Genomic DNA, 15,336 nt, shown 5'->3' on the forward strand with positions numbered 1-15,336 from the left:
CATCAAATTATGAAGACTTCTTCATTTATATTAATCGGTGTATATGCTTACCAGCAGTAAGTCATCATCTTTGTATATGTGTTACCATTATCCCCCTCCCACAGTCTACCAGAGTCTATACAGTGTCGGTAGGCCTGGCAGTCAACAGGTACATACAAGTTAAGCTAGCCAGCCTGCCTTACGATAGTGGAGGACTTTGGAATGATCAGACCAAAACTGTCGGTGTGATTGAGAAAGTTCCAGAAAGTTAGTTCTCATCTTGTGACTTGTTATTACTGATGATGTGTTGTAGATTGCTGGGACCTGGCTGGAGCCAGTTTAGATAATTGTGGTATATTACTACCGAGTGCTCCCCAGAATGTGTCAATCAATGGTACAACATGGAACAGCTCTAGTATAATACTGACACTAAAGTGGAGCCCACCGGAACATTATATCCCTGATATCATAGCATATAAGATTTATATCTTTGGCCCCCTATCAGAAGTATCAGCTGTGGTCAATGGAGTAAGAGCTACTTGAAAACTTGTTGCTTCAGACCAGCAGTGTACTTTAATTGGTTGGTTTGAGACTCATACCAAATAAGTGCATAGCTTAAAGAATTAGAAATAGTTTTTAGCCAAAAATGTGGGCAACAAATTTTCAAATGATATCATGTTAGCAAAGTGATGATGTGTTTTGTCCATAGACAACGCTGCAATACTCAACAATTATTAACTTCTCCACTTACTATGAAGTGTCGGTAAGGAACTACGTATCTTAGCTAAAATTTCCTGACATAACTGCATATTGTGGTAATATTACATGTTGTGTATTCAGATATTTGCTTCAAATACTCAAGACTATACTTCATGTAATGAAGCATGGTATACGTGTGAGAGTTCCAATGAAAATTGTGAATGGTATTGTTGGGGAGACCTATATATTACCAACATCAGCTACCCAACAACAAATAACCACACTACCACCACTACATCATCAACCACTAACAATCATCGAACAATCTTAGCTGCTTCATTATCAGCCACTGGGGTGTTGGCACTACTTGTACTAGGTGTCATTGTTGTCCTGTTTAGTAAGGGATATCTACATCACAAGAAGTCAAGTGTTTATATACCAATGATGTCATCTCCTTCACTACCTCCCACCCCTATCAGTGATGGACCTGTGAATGTGGTGGACTGAACTCTTATAGAGTATTATGTATGTGTGTGTGTAATTATTTATAATGTAATTGTACGCATGCATTAGGCATTTACGGACATTAGTTCTTGTCCTATATATACTCTGTATTATTCAGTTGCTTATCAGTTGTTAGCTATAATAATCCTGTGTGAGTTAAACATTACAGTGAAAGTGTTTATGATTAACTGCCTGCAGTTGAGTGAGGAAGACCTACGATTGGTTAGAAACTTATGTCAGTCTTGCTAACCACTCCATTGAGCCAATCAGCTACAAGTATTCCACATTTGAATCTGATCCAGGTTAAGTAGGTATCTCAAACTTCATAAATAAAAACATGATTATGTTTGTGTGCAGCAGGAGTTTGTGTGAAACTTGGAGTGACAGTGAGAATGAACAAGATCTGTTTGTGTCCACTAGCAGGCAATTGTTGCAAGGACACTTGTCTAGCAGTGAAAGTGTCTCCAAGTTTGCCATTGCTTTTTTATGAGAATCAGATAGCCAGTACATTCCAAGTTTGTACCTAAAGAACATTCCAGCTTTTGTTTTGTTTAGTAACTGCCATTGTAATGAGGAAGAACTGGTGAGGTATATCAAACAAGTAGCTCATTTTGTGAGAAGTGACCTAGAAGACATCAGAATATTAACTAAACATGTTATATAATACATTGTGATGACGCTATAATTATTGTTGTATGTAAACTATCAGAGTAACACATACATTAGAGCACCTCATATAATCAACAGTATTGATTAACACTATCTTGATAATCCACATCAGTATGGATCAAGTGTATACACACTTGAAGCCATGAGTACTGTCAGGTGTACCCTGGGGCCAAGTACACAGATGCTACGGTGGCTAGTAGTGAAGTTGTTAAGGTACTAGTTGTACTTTAATGTATCCAGCACCCTTAGTACAGGAGTAGCTGGTCACTACAGGGAAGAGCTGTGAACACACAAACTATTGCACTCATCTACCCTGCAAACAAATAATAAGTGCGTTATAACTGTTACACCATTGCATTTACTGTAGGGAGCTCCGCCAGATGATTATCAGTTTAGAGCATACCATTCAGCAACAAAAGATGAAGATACAACATTACAAACAACAAGCCAACAACAGGATGTTCAAACTACAAGTGGAGTGTATTGCTGAGAGAGAGAGAGAGAGGGAGACTGCTAATTAAGGTGGAACAAGAGTCCAAAGATGTGGAAGACTTGAAGGACCACATCAACAAGTTGGAGAGTGAGAAACACAACATGGAGATTCTGTTGGATGTGTACAAGGGTGTTCCTAAGGAGCAGAGGGATTGGCCACAGGTAGCATATTATAAGAAAGTTTGATGGGAAAAAACACAAAATGTTAACAACAATCAAAGAAGTGTTAGTGATATAGTCAAGAAGAGTTGTAGATATAAACACTCACTAGGCACTTATTTGGAAAGTTAAAGTACTGAAACAGTTAAACTGATTTGTTAACTTATTTCTTCCATCAATATCACACGCACACACACACACACAACGCTACACACACACAACACTACACACACACAACACTACACACACACACAACACTACACACACATACATACATACAACACCAGACATGCGCACACCACATCCTGCACACATTACACCCTACACACACAAATATATTCAATCTCATTACCTTCAGGTGGTGGCAAGCGAATGACATTACAAAGAAGAGATAGAACTGTTGAAGGCGAAAGTTGTCCAATAGAAAAGGTTTGATTGTAAGCGAGAACAGTTGAAGGACAACATGGTACACAGACAGAAACAAGTTCTTGATGACAATAAACAACTCCAGAACGGTCTGGCTAGCAAGAAAGAAGAAGTAGAGGTGTGTCATCATCACATTAGCTGATACCTCAAGATAACTGATTAATCGAACAACACAAGGGTTGTAGTAATAATTGGCTCTCTTTTTTTCTTGTTTTTTGCTTTATAAGAATGAAATTATTCCAGGCCCTTGTGAGTGAGATAGAAGTTACAGCACAAGGTTACGAGGATGTGCAAGAGTTGAACAAACGATTACTAGAATAATTGAAGGAAAAGAAAGATGCCAACATCAAATTAATGTCTGAACATATCAAATCCAACAGCATCCAACAATTATTAACAGAAGAAAAGGACCTGGTGACTGCTTATCTTACAAGTGTCCAACAAGAGGTGATAATTGTGACCGGGTGTATGCTGGGCATATGAGCACTATTACCTTTATGTTGCCATGGAATCTTAATCATTAACTACATCATACAAGTTACAGAATATAGAGTACTCTTCTATGTTAGGGTAGTTTGGTCCTGTATGCCTGGCTGCATGCCTACTAAATAGATTCATGGTTGTGTTGTCAGGTGAAGTGTTGTCAGGTAAAGTGTTGTCATGGTGATAATGGTATGTATGAAGTGTGATTCCTTGAGGGGTGTGATCCACAAGATGGAGGAGAGAGAACAGTCACTAGAGGCCACCATTGTGAGTGGTGATCGGGAACTGAGCTTGTCACAACAAGCCATGGAACTTCATAAAAAGACGATAACCGTCTAATAGTGACCATGTCAAGTAGGCCCCAAACATAACATAACTTCATAACCTCATTAATAACAACACCTCATTATAGTGACCAGGACCCAAGGTGTACTTCATGACCTCATTAATAAGACCACCCCTTTAAGGCCGATCCCACAAGTAATCTTATTGATGGGGTTACACTGTATATATTGTTCCAGGCATTTGATAGTGCTCAGAGTGCCCATGAGCTAACACTGAGGAACAGCGAGTTAGAGTCACACCTCAAACAACATGCTGGAGTGATCGACAGTAAAGTGAAACAGCTTGAGAGTATGGAGAACAAGTTTCAACGAGCTATGGAAGAAGTGTCCACTCTCAAGAAGAGAATTGATAAGTACAAGAATCGTGAAAGTGCCAGTATTGCAGATGAAGTGTTACTGGAAGAGATAAAGACTTACAAGGTAAGAATAATTCGACTAAAAGTATGATATTTCATTAGTATTAGTATTTGTGTTACAGGTAAAGAAGGCTCAAGGAGCCTGTAAAGCCTGATCTGTACAAAAAGAATTTAACAAATTTGCAACTACATAGCAAAAAATTATATACAATAATAATTAACTATTTAATAATCATACAATAAAGTAGACCAGCCCCCGTCGAGAAAATTTTTCATTAAGTGTGGGTGCATTAACTATGTGATTGGGTAAACTGTTCCAGTCATTGATGGCTCGTACAGTGAAAAAAGTAGATCTCACTCTTGATGTTGCAGTAGTAAACAAATCTGATGTATCTAGACTGAAATGGCTGTGTAATAGCTGGTAGAACATTATCATATCTCCGTGCAGTCTACGGTATTTAAGTGATGGCAAGTTTAGAGCAGTGAGACGATCATTATATGTGCAGTGCAATTTTGAAGATCCTGGACCAATTTTGTGGCTCTTCTCTGTATCTTCTCTATTTGTTCTTGATCTAGAATGTATTGCGGTCCCCAGATGATGTTACCATACTCTAACACTGGGCAGATATATGATTTATACAAGTTGATAAATGTAGTATGGTCGAAATTCTGAAAAGTATTGTGAATAACTGCTAGTAGTCTGTTAGCTTTCTTGGCAACTGTGGTGGTATGATCGTGAAACTTTAACTGATTGTCACTCATTATTCCCAAGTCCCTTACAACATCACAAGATGTAATAGTAGTGCCATCAATTACATATTCACCAAATCCGTGAGGTTTACCTAAGTGTATAACCAATTACACTTAGCTACTAATGTTGAACTTCAGTTGCTGACCATGCAAAAAGCAAATTTATATCTTGTTGAAGTTGGCAAAAGTCGTCCACAGTCCTGATAGTTCTGAACATCTTCACGTCATCTTCCATCATCTGTTTTGCTCTCAACTGCCCTTGCTGTGGCTCAAGGAAGAAGGACACCGGCACTATTGACAAAGTGTTTTCATGTCTTCTGTGCTGAATGTATCCGTACTAGATATGAGACAAGGCAGAGGAAATGCTTTGGCACTTATGCTTATGACTTCCATAAAATATAATTATCATAGGAAATGCTGTAATGGCATAGTGACGTATCTATATACTACATGATTAATGACGCCATTGATTAACCAGGACTATCGTAGGCGTACTATGAATATGTTAACTTGTAACGAAGCCATCTTGATTACTTTACTAGTCGAGTACAATGTTGATAACTGGTCTTGTCGCTATTCTGTTGGTATCGTTGTGTCGCGTTAAGGCGGGAACATCGGACTGTGGAACCATAGGTGGAACCGACTGTACTGGCGAGGTAGCTACAAGTACCTTGTAAATAATGCGTCCTTATTTTGTAGTAGCTACAGTGTGGGAAATAACGTATAATATTGACGTATTGTTAGAGTTTAACCTGATATGAACCACCATAGGGTGATTGTAGTTGTAGCTATGAAATGTGTATGACCGCCATCACGTGACCCTTCTCTTCCGCAGAACTGCACCAATAACTGTCAGTCTTTCACAGGTAACTATACCATAATATATTCGAGCATAGGCTATGGATTTATAAACCCCAGGAACTGAGGGGTATATAGCTAAATTTATATAGTGTGTAGTGACCATGTCATTTCCCATAGATACTACACAATGTCTTTTCCTCCCAAATATCACTTGTGTTGAGTCAGGTGAGCTATAGGACACATGGTGACTGGCTAGTTAGTATTGTTACCATATTAGGAAAAGTGTGTGAAGATATTCACCAACTGAGTGTTCCAGAGGATGTTGAATGTGAGGGAGGACAACTCTTGATACTTTCATTATGTGATGTTACAGGTTGTTCTGAGACATTATCTTGTGGGGCTAGTGATGTTAGTAACGTTGACAATGCAATCATGAATCTCACACACAAATGGGTTGCTGTTAACAGCACGATAGTTAAACTGGTTATTAAATGGAACCAATTAGCGGATGGTACTGTTTAGCCACACTACGGCCAGATTTCATATAATTATATTTGTATTTCAGACCATGGTGCCAAGTTATTTATAAAAACCAAAGACACCTCAGTTTATGATCGCTGTCATTGTCTTCCACCAGTAAGGCAATATTAAGTAGCATCAGACCTAATGCTTGTCTCCATAGCATACCAGAGAATACAGCGTTGATGTTGAACTATCTGTTGGGAAGATATTGGATGTTGTGGTCTGTGTAGTGGTCATTAGAATATGTTAATGATATTAATATTACAGGTAGTTGGGTTACCCTATCACAAGAACATACGAGGACAACATATTGCTGAAAAAACCTTCACAACATTGGTCCCATCAGGTTGTTACATAAGTCCTCATACACCTAAACCACTTGTAGGGCTTGGTGGATCTCCAATTCTCCATAGGCAGTTCTGCATAGATGTACATTTAATATTTGGAACTGTTAACAGTGAATTTCAGTTAGAATGGTACATACAACACACAAATTGCTTGACAATGTGTCACATTTGTTGTAGTTCTATTCTAGGCTTGTTAACTGGCCTTTGCTGTTGTGTATCCAATGGCCATTTAACTGCCTACACATAGTGAGTCACTTTACCCTCACCTTCACATAAGGGTAAAAAGTGGTTTAGGTATTGTATATGGGACTAGTTTTTATCAAACAACACAGATTGTTGGGATGAGAATGTCACTGGACGTAACATAGAGATGTGTGGTAACAGACTCCCAACCTCACCTCAACATATTGATACTAATGTCACGAGGGTTGACAGCTCAGTGGCTAAATTATGTGTAACATGGGGTCAACCAGTGCCTGATAGTAACTCAGTAATCATAGCCTACATGATTACAATATCTCACATCAATACTGTATATTATGTCAATGCAGTGAGTTGTTAGCTCACTAGTAAGATAGTTAATATTATAGTGTTGTTTCAGGAGACACTGCAATACTGTACTGATGTTCCCACTGGCTGTATCTATCATATTAAGGTGTGTGTGTGCATGCATGCGTGCTAATACAGTGTGGTCAATGTTACCATATATGGTATAACAGGTTAGTGCTACTCCTGGTGAGGTGATTAATGCCAACAAGATATACTGTACTACTAACTGTACTAATGATAGTGAAATATGTTGCTGGGGTCCAGCAATATCAACAGGTTAGCATCATCAAGAGAAACCATAAACACTTTGTACATAGTGCCTATGGGCTCCTAATAAAATTATCAAGAATATTCTATTTTGTTCAGACAAATTAGTTACTATGTTTTCAATGAGGGAAGCCATTGACAGTAGTAAATATGTCTGCTTTCAAAATGACTGACTATATGGTCTATTTCCTTTGTCTACCTATGGCACTGTTTATTACTGTTGTGTTATTGTGTACACAGAAGTGTCTACTCCTGCTGTAACATCATCCTCATCACAGAAACCTATTGTACTAGTGGCAGTAATATGTTCAGTTGGTGTAATAGCAGCATTAGCAGTAGTAATGACAGTAATGTTATTATGTGTCCACTATCGTAAGACTCATACTACAGTCCAGTATATCCCATTGGTGAGCAGACAAGTGTTGATAATAAACTCCCCACAATCTGATGATGATGATCTATGCTTGATGAGGAAGTTGTGTCATAACCTTGCCGACCATTCTATCAAGCCAATCACATATGAATATTACATAACTGATCGACGAAAAGGGCCGGGTCATTCTGGCATCTACCAGTGGGTCGAGGACAATTTTTTAAACAGTGATATGATCTTGTTTGTTTGTAACAAGAGCTTGCATGATGTATGGAACAGTGGTGACACTGAACAGAGCTCATTTGTGTCAGCTTGTAAGTTGTTGTTACAAGGATATTTGTCTAGCAGTGAAGACTTGTCACGATTTGGTATCATTTTACTGAGGGAATCTGATGCCTGCTACATCCCTAGCTTGTACCTCAGAAACTTCAAGACATTTACAGTATTCCAGAATGGAGGGCAGTGTAGTATTGAAGACCTGGTAGACTGTTTTCCTTGTACAAACTGAAACTGTTAATTACCTAATTACCGGTAATATTAATAATTACAATGTGTGTCATAACATTGAAAACCAAACCGGACATTAAATAATTAGTGACGTCACTGATAGGATATTTTGCGGCGCCAATAGCGTAGGAGCTCTAGTTATCGAGATGAAACTTGTGGTGATAGCGTTGTTGCTAGTTGTGTCGTGTAGTGGCGATGGGCTGAGTGAAGGGGACTGCAACTGTGAAGACAAACAGGTATGAAATAGCTAGCTACTCGGTGATGGCTTGGTGTTTATGTGTTAATTCAAAAGAAAATTCGCTAGTTAATAGTCTATCTATACATATTATAGCCAATAAGTGTATTTTAAGATGATCGATGTAATCAGTATTCTCTAATGGGGAGTAGAGAGTTGTATAGCTTTCATTCATCGGCTCATGTATACCTACGTGCTATGTATTTCAGGGATGTGAGGAAGAATGCGGACAGAACAGTAAGAAATGTATTACTCCTCATAATGTGTGGTGTTACACTCTCATACCAGTAGCTGTGAATCGTCGGGTCAGGACTAATGATTGTCAATCAAAGTACCTTCCATCGGACAGTTGCAGTGAGTTGTTGTTTGTGTTCAGCTGATCATGCGGAAATGATATTGATTGATTTTTTGTTTAACTGGCAAAAGGTGTTCTTCTCTACCAGAGTACACACACAACAATAAACAATACAAAACACAGCCACTAGACAATCATGTTACACATACAATAACTATGTTTAATATATTCAATATAAAATTCATCATAATTACAAGTATTGAGCTGATAGCTACCTGATAGAGAAAAAGACAGGCATATATTTACTACAAATAAATTCAACTGTGAAGAGCAAACTTCAGGAGATGACAAATGAGTTGATGTAGTTAGCTATATAGTCCCCCATATGACTAAAGTATGGGGAGCCATATATGGTTCCTCCCATAACATGTCAATTACCGTATAGCGGGTTATTTTCGAAACAGAAATTTTCGCACAAGAAGCAAAAATCTGAATTTTGAAAGATTTTAATTTCGAAGAGTGCATATTTCGAAGTCCGGATGGATTTCAAATCGTAAATGGAAATTCATGTCACAAAATTTATTATGAAGATGCGTGAATGTTTGCCGAAAACTGACTTACTGATGGAATAATCTTGTGCACTGGAGAGAAGACTGAGGGAGTCTCGAGTGGAGTAAATTCACTGGCACGATCACGCTCGATCATAGTTAGCTATCCTACCCCCTCGCATAGATACTAGGCATCAATTCCCACTCTGGATCACCTGTTTTCTGTAATGATACAGTTTGCCCATTGTCATCAGCAATACTGAGCTAAAAGTCGAGGAATACACAAACGAATCGCCGAAAGTTGGATGGTTGCTTTCACTTGTGGGAATTTATTTTCGAAAAACAACTGGACGTGGGAATTTATTTTCGAAGAGAAGGGGAAATATCCAAAAATAAAAACCTTTCGAAAATTACCAGCTATACGGTAGTATAGCACAATCCCCCATTAACGAGTTTTGGCGGTATCTATTCAGCTCTCTGCATGTTAATTGTAGTACCATCATTATTATTCTCTACCTCACTACAGATCCTAATGATGATAATAAGGTGTGTATTGATAAGTGGTACTATGAATTCATTGGTGAACCCTTTGATCATTCTGATTGTGATGGCTCTAATGATGACGAGTGCTTCTGGAATCCCTGTAAGTATACCTCATGGGATTGAGGGGTCTCCTGAAATCTTCTTGTGAAATTAAAGGTTAAAGTCAACCCAATACTAATTAAAAGTTATTAATGAATTGTGACTTACCACAGTATAATGCTGGAGCTTTATCATTGGCCACATGTACAGATAATATGTTGTGTCAGCCCATCTTGTGTACGAGTCATTCATGTGAGGTCTTATTACTAACTTGCAAGCTAATAACTCAAGAAGTGATCGACCAGTTGGCTCCTGCAATTGGTTGATTAATCAATTATGCTTGTTTGTTTTTATCTGCTAAATTAGGCACTAGCGTACTTTTTTGAATGTAAATAACATTGTTTTCATCCAATCAATCAAACACACTGTTTGACAACAGAAAAAGCTCTAAAAGGACCCTACAATGTATACTGCCTGGCACACTCCTGTGACTACTGGTCATGTGACCATAATTGTATAGTACTCAATAATAGTACCGTTAGTGATATCATCCAATCAATCACAGTTGATTCACATTTTGTATGTAGGATTATGTAACTATGCAGTGTAGGCTTGTATAATACAGAAATTGCAAAAAGATACAAGATAGTGAGGTAGTTAGTTATCAGGTTCCTACATCAGACAGAAGATAAAGAAAGCTCCATAAATTGTACATGTGATCTCTTGTCATAGGTTGCTTTGAGGCACAATGCCGTCTGCCAGATAATTATTCTATTCCTTTGGATGGGGATGTTGTTAAAGCTGAGAATGTGACGTTATCATGGTATGCTTCTCCTCATTACACTGCACAGTTGGTAATTAGCTGGTCACAACCTCAACCAGGTGAGGAATAATTATGATACAGTAATGTGTATTGTGTAGAGCGTGTGTTGTATGTGTGTGTGTGTGCATAGCCAGTGGTTAGAGCATTGTTCTGGTAATCGAAAGGCTCCCGGTTCAATACTCTGCCAAACTGATGTTGTTGTTTCCTTGAGCAAGAAACTTACTCACATTGCTCCAGTCTACTCAGCTGGGACCTGGTAGCCTGGTGTCAAATGGGGAAGCAGCCCACCCAGCTGTAACATCAATGGGTACTTGGTGTTTACTGGGGAAGTAATTGCCGACTGTCCATGTCTCACACAGGTGGGACTTCAGGTGCTTACACCTTCACCTGTGAGACATCCTACAGGTTACTAGTCCTGCCCCAGGAGGATTTACCTGCGTTGACTCCTAGCACCCGAGTAGTGCACAGGTGTCCCAGTGTCCCAGTGCTGCTTCACTGGGTAGGTGTGACCATGCTAGCAGCTGAAGGATTTGCTGTTTTTGTGTGTGTGGGGGTGGAGTCATGATAACTTTATTTTCTCAAAATAATGCTGTTTCAATTTTTAAGGACTCAAGAAATAATTGTCCAATTATAGCCTTAGTTTCCCTCCTTCTTCTGCTGCTGTTTTGCTTGCACTGAACTTGATTGAAGCCACCTGACCCCAAGCAGCTGATGAATGCACACAAAAGAAAGAACAACACTGCCCCTGTAACAATTGTGTTTGATCTACAACTTGATTTTTCCATTTTGATCACTGAATAATATTTAAGCTGTAATAGAGACTATACTCCACCTGTATAGAACTGTTTTTGTTATTGTATTTGTGTCAAACATAACCAAACAGTTCAACACTTTATGATAAACACTCTAATAGAACATTCATTGTTTACACAGAAAATATTGGTGGTTATCAGTTGGTGATATCAACTACTAATTCATCAAATTATGAAGACTTCTTCATTTATATTGATCGATGTATATGTTTACCAGCAGTAAGTCATCAACTTTGTATGTGTGTTACTATTATCCCCCCTCCCCCCGCAGTCTACCAGAGTCTATTCTGTGTCAGTAGGCCTGGCATTCAACAGATACATACAAGTTAAGCTAGCCAGCCTGCCTTACGATAGTGGAGGACTTTGGAATGATCAGACCAAAACTGCTAGTGTGATTGAGAAAGTTCCAGAAAGTTAGTTCACATCTTGTGACTTGTTATTACTGATGATGTGTTGTAGATTGCTGGGACCTGGCTGGAGCCAGTTTAGATAAATGTGGTATATTACTACCGAGTGCTCCCCAGAATGTGTCAATCAATGGTACAACATGGAACAGCTCTAGTATAATACTGACACTAAAGTGGAGCCCACCGGAACATTACATCCCTGATATCATAGCATATAAGATTTATATCTTTGGTCCCCTATCAGAAATATCAGCTATGGTCAATGGAGTAAGAGCTACTTGAAAACTTGTTGCTTAGACCTAGTAGTACACTTTAAATTAAGACTCATACCAAATAAGAGCATAGCTATTCAAAGAATTAGAAATATTTTTTTAGCCTAAAAATGTGGCAACAAACTTTCAAATGATATGGTGTTAGCAATGTGATGATGTGTTTTGTCCACAGACAACGCTGCAATACTCAACAGTTATTAACTCCTCCACTATCTATGAAGTGTCGGTAAGGAACTATCTTAGCTCAGGAAACTGACAGCTATGTGGTAATATTACATGTTGTGTATTCAGATATTTGCTTCAAATACTCAAGACTATTCTTCATGTGATGAAGCAGTGTATACGTGTGAGAAGTTTGAGAGCTCCAATGAAAATGATGAAAATTGTGAATGGTATTGTTGGGGAGACCTATATATTGCCAACATCAACTACCCAACAAAAGATAACCACACTAACACTACCACCACTACATCATCAACCACTAACAATCATCCATCAGTAACAAACACTAACAATCATCGAACAATCTTAGCTGCTTCATTATCAGCCACTGGGGTGTTGGTACTACTTGTACTAGGTATCATTGTTGTCCTATTTGGTAAGAGATATCTACATCACAAGAAGTCAAGTGTTTATGTACCGATGATGTCATCTCCTTCACCACCTCCCACCCCTATCAGTGATGGACCTGTGAAAGTGTTTGTGATTAACTGTCCGCAGTCAAGTGAGGAAGACTTACGATTGGTTAGAAATTTATGTCATAATCTTGCTAACCACTCCATTGATCCAATCAGCTATGAGTATGAATCTGGCCCAGGTCAGGTTGGTATCTACCAGTGGACGGAGGAGAACTTTGTAAATAGTGACATGATTGTGTTTGTGTGCAACAAGAGTTTGTGTGAAGCTTGGGGTGACAGTGAGAGTGAACAAGATCCATTTGTGTCTGCTAGTAGGCAACTGTTACAAGGACACTTGTCTAGCAGTGAAAGTGTCTCCAAGTTTGCCATCGCTTTGTTACGAGAATCAGATAGCCAGTATATTCCAAGTTTGTATCTAAAGAACATTTCCACTTTTGTATTGTTTAGAGATGGCCATTGTAATGAGGAAGAACTGGTGAGGTATATCAAACAAGTACCTCATTTTGTGAGACCACAAGTGAGAAATGGTCTAGAAGACATCAGAATATTAACTGAACACGTTATGTAATACATTGTGATAACACTGTATAATTCATCATGTTGTATTGCTGACAGTTTTATATCAAACTGTATAGTATGAGCACAAATATAACTCATTGACTTGTGAAGTCTGACCGGATATTCCCTTTTAACTCTAATTGGCTAGTATATAAATCAGTTTCAATAGTCATTGTAGAGGAGAGAAAAACTGGTTGCTAGCCAACTAGAGTTACAGGGGAACTGCACGAGCCAATGATAATGGGCATAAATTATAGTTAGTTGCTGGTATTAACATTCATTGCTTGGCCTCACCAGATATTAGCTCCTTTAGACATCAATTACTTTTAGTTTCATGGATACATTGTTTCTGTACAGCCAAGCTGTTTTTGCATGGGGGTATTGCTGTATTACAAATCAGATATCACACTGACTTTTTAGGCATGTGGCACACAGCTGATCAATAAGACCATCCTATGGGGATACACTCTAAAATAACAGATAGCAGCGATTTAAACATTAAAGTAAGACGGTCTTTGTAGTCTTTGTTAGAAGGTGACCTTTATAAAGAGGTGACCACTAAGTGAAATTACCTAATTACTGTTCCATTCCAGTTCATTATTCCACTTCACCATTCCAGTCCACTGAATCCAGACACCCAAATGTGGGGGCCAACCTTGACGGTGACATTTACACAAAGCATACAACAGATATGAATGCTATATCCTTAGCCCCAGGAATTTTATAAGCTTTGAGTATTTTAAACTATTTCACTATGTTTTTGCAAATATTTAATGCTTTGGTAAAGTGCATGATTGTTCTAATAGAGTAGTTGACTGTTCTATTAGAGTATCTCGTTATTTTCTTGCAACATCTTATGAGCTGATACCTACATGCATATCCTGCTCACTGGCTTACTCATCGCTCCCAGTGTGTTGTGTTAGATAGTGAATCCTCGAGTTCAGTACTAGTACTTTCTGGAGCACCACAAAGGCTCAGTGTTCAGACCATTAATGTTTCTGTTGTACATAATAATGACATCACCAAAGATGTTAGCTCACTGTTCCGTTTATTTGCTGATAATTGTCTACTTTACAGAGTTATCAACAGTGGAGAAGACACCAATAGGCCTCAAGAAGGTTATTAGAATGGGCAAACACCTGGCAACTTAGAAGTTAATGTCGACTGTCATAAGTTGCCCTCGACACCATTTAATCTATATAATATACCCTCAATAATCACATCTTCAATCTATCTGATCAACATACTTACTTGGGAGTAATCCTTCACTATCTTGGTCACCACATATTTCTACTAAAGCATCTAGAACACTCAATTTTCTGAAACATAATTAATATAAACAAAGGTTGTTAAAGAATCTGCTTATCTAACAATGGTCAAGCCAGAACTAGAATATGCATCTGACATCTGCACCCTCACCGAACTGGAGATATTGTAGAGCTAGAAAAGATACAACGAAGAGCAGCACGTTGGGTGATGAATGATTGTAGTAGACTTAATTCTGTCACCTTAATGTTAAATCAGCCAGACTCACCACAAATTATCTAGATTATAAACAAAATATTTTACTAACAGATATCACTTACGATGTTATTCCTCTGTACTTATCACCAACATCACAATCCATGAGACAGTACCATCCACTGCACTATCACATATCTACTACAGCACAACAAAGTAGTTACTTTTCAAGATCAATAATGATTATACGTATTACCAGTAGACGTCATTGATGCTAACACTTTAGAACTGAACTACAATCATTATTGTAATTATGTCCTATGTATTGAGCACACTAGCAGGGCTGACTGCTCAGTAATAATAATAATCATAATGATCATAATTGCAAAAATTCCTTGGCCCAGAACTGCAGTGATCAAGTGGACATTTTAGTTTTTATTTATTTATTAAGGCTTTACAGCACAAGTGTGCTGAAGGT

The 15,336-nt window shown here is 38.3% G+C and overlaps 3 protein-coding genes and 1 pseudogene across 4 annotated transcripts; all 4 read left to right on the plus strand.

The window, feature by feature from the left end:
* The first annotated feature begins 9 nt into the window (after positions 1 to 9).
* On the plus strand, positions 10 to 1,285 carry LOC136239969 (uncharacterized). The gene is made up of 5 exons (XM_066030715.1): positions 10 to 39; positions 105 to 246; positions 293 to 507; positions 689 to 742; positions 820 to 1,285. The coding sequence occupies exons 1-5, from the start codon at positions 10 to 12 to the stop codon at positions 1,183 to 1,185; spliced, it is 807 nt and encodes a 268-aa protein (XP_065886787.1). The 3' UTR covers positions 1,186 to 1,285.
* A 234-nt stretch (positions 1,286 to 1,519) lies between these two features.
* LOC136239970 (E3 ubiquitin-protein ligase Bre1-like) lies at positions 1,520 to 5,263 on the plus strand (annotated as a pseudogene).
* A 149-nt stretch (positions 5,264 to 5,412) lies between these two features.
* Positions 5,413 to 8,282, plus strand: LOC136239971 (uncharacterized). Its single transcript, XM_066030716.1, has 12 exons — positions 5,413 to 5,517; positions 5,697 to 5,727; positions 5,840 to 5,887; positions 5,940 to 5,990; positions 6,036 to 6,173; positions 6,228 to 6,298; positions 6,345 to 6,404; positions 6,452 to 6,530; positions 6,864 to 7,081; positions 7,133 to 7,186; positions 7,251 to 7,356; positions 7,588 to 8,282. Exons 1-12 carry the CDS (start codon positions 5,413 to 5,415, stop codon positions 8,226 to 8,228), a joined length of 1,602 nt encoding a protein of 533 aa, XP_065886788.1. The 3' UTR covers positions 8,229 to 8,282.
* Positions 8,283 to 8,329: 47 nt separating this feature from the next.
* LOC136240061 (uncharacterized) lies at positions 8,330 to 13,507 on the plus strand. Of its 2 annotated transcripts, none has more exons than XM_066030882.1 (10): positions 8,330 to 8,463; positions 8,672 to 8,699; positions 8,751 to 8,816; positions 9,832 to 9,948; positions 10,620 to 10,769; positions 11,644 to 11,741; positions 11,794 to 11,935; positions 11,982 to 12,196; positions 12,374 to 12,427; positions 12,493 to 13,507. In XM_066030882.1, exons 1-10 carry the CDS (start codon positions 8,374 to 8,376, stop codon positions 13,405 to 13,407), a joined length of 1,875 nt encoding a protein of 624 aa, XP_065886954.1. In that variant the 5' UTR covers positions 8,330 to 8,373; the 3' UTR covers positions 13,408 to 13,507. The 2 variants fall into 2 exon arrangements, with proteins under 2 accessions (XP_065886954.1, XP_065886955.1); XM_066030883.1 differs by having other exon boundaries at positions 8,754 to 8,816.
* Positions 13,508 to 15,336: the final 1,829 nt, after the last annotated feature.

This window comes from Dysidea avara, chromosome 12, assembly GCF_963678975.1.
Source record: "Dysidea avara chromosome 12, odDysAvar1.4, whole genome shotgun sequence".
NCBI classification, from domain to species: Eukaryota; Metazoa; Porifera; class Demospongiae; order Dictyoceratida; family Dysideidae; genus Dysidea; species Dysidea avara.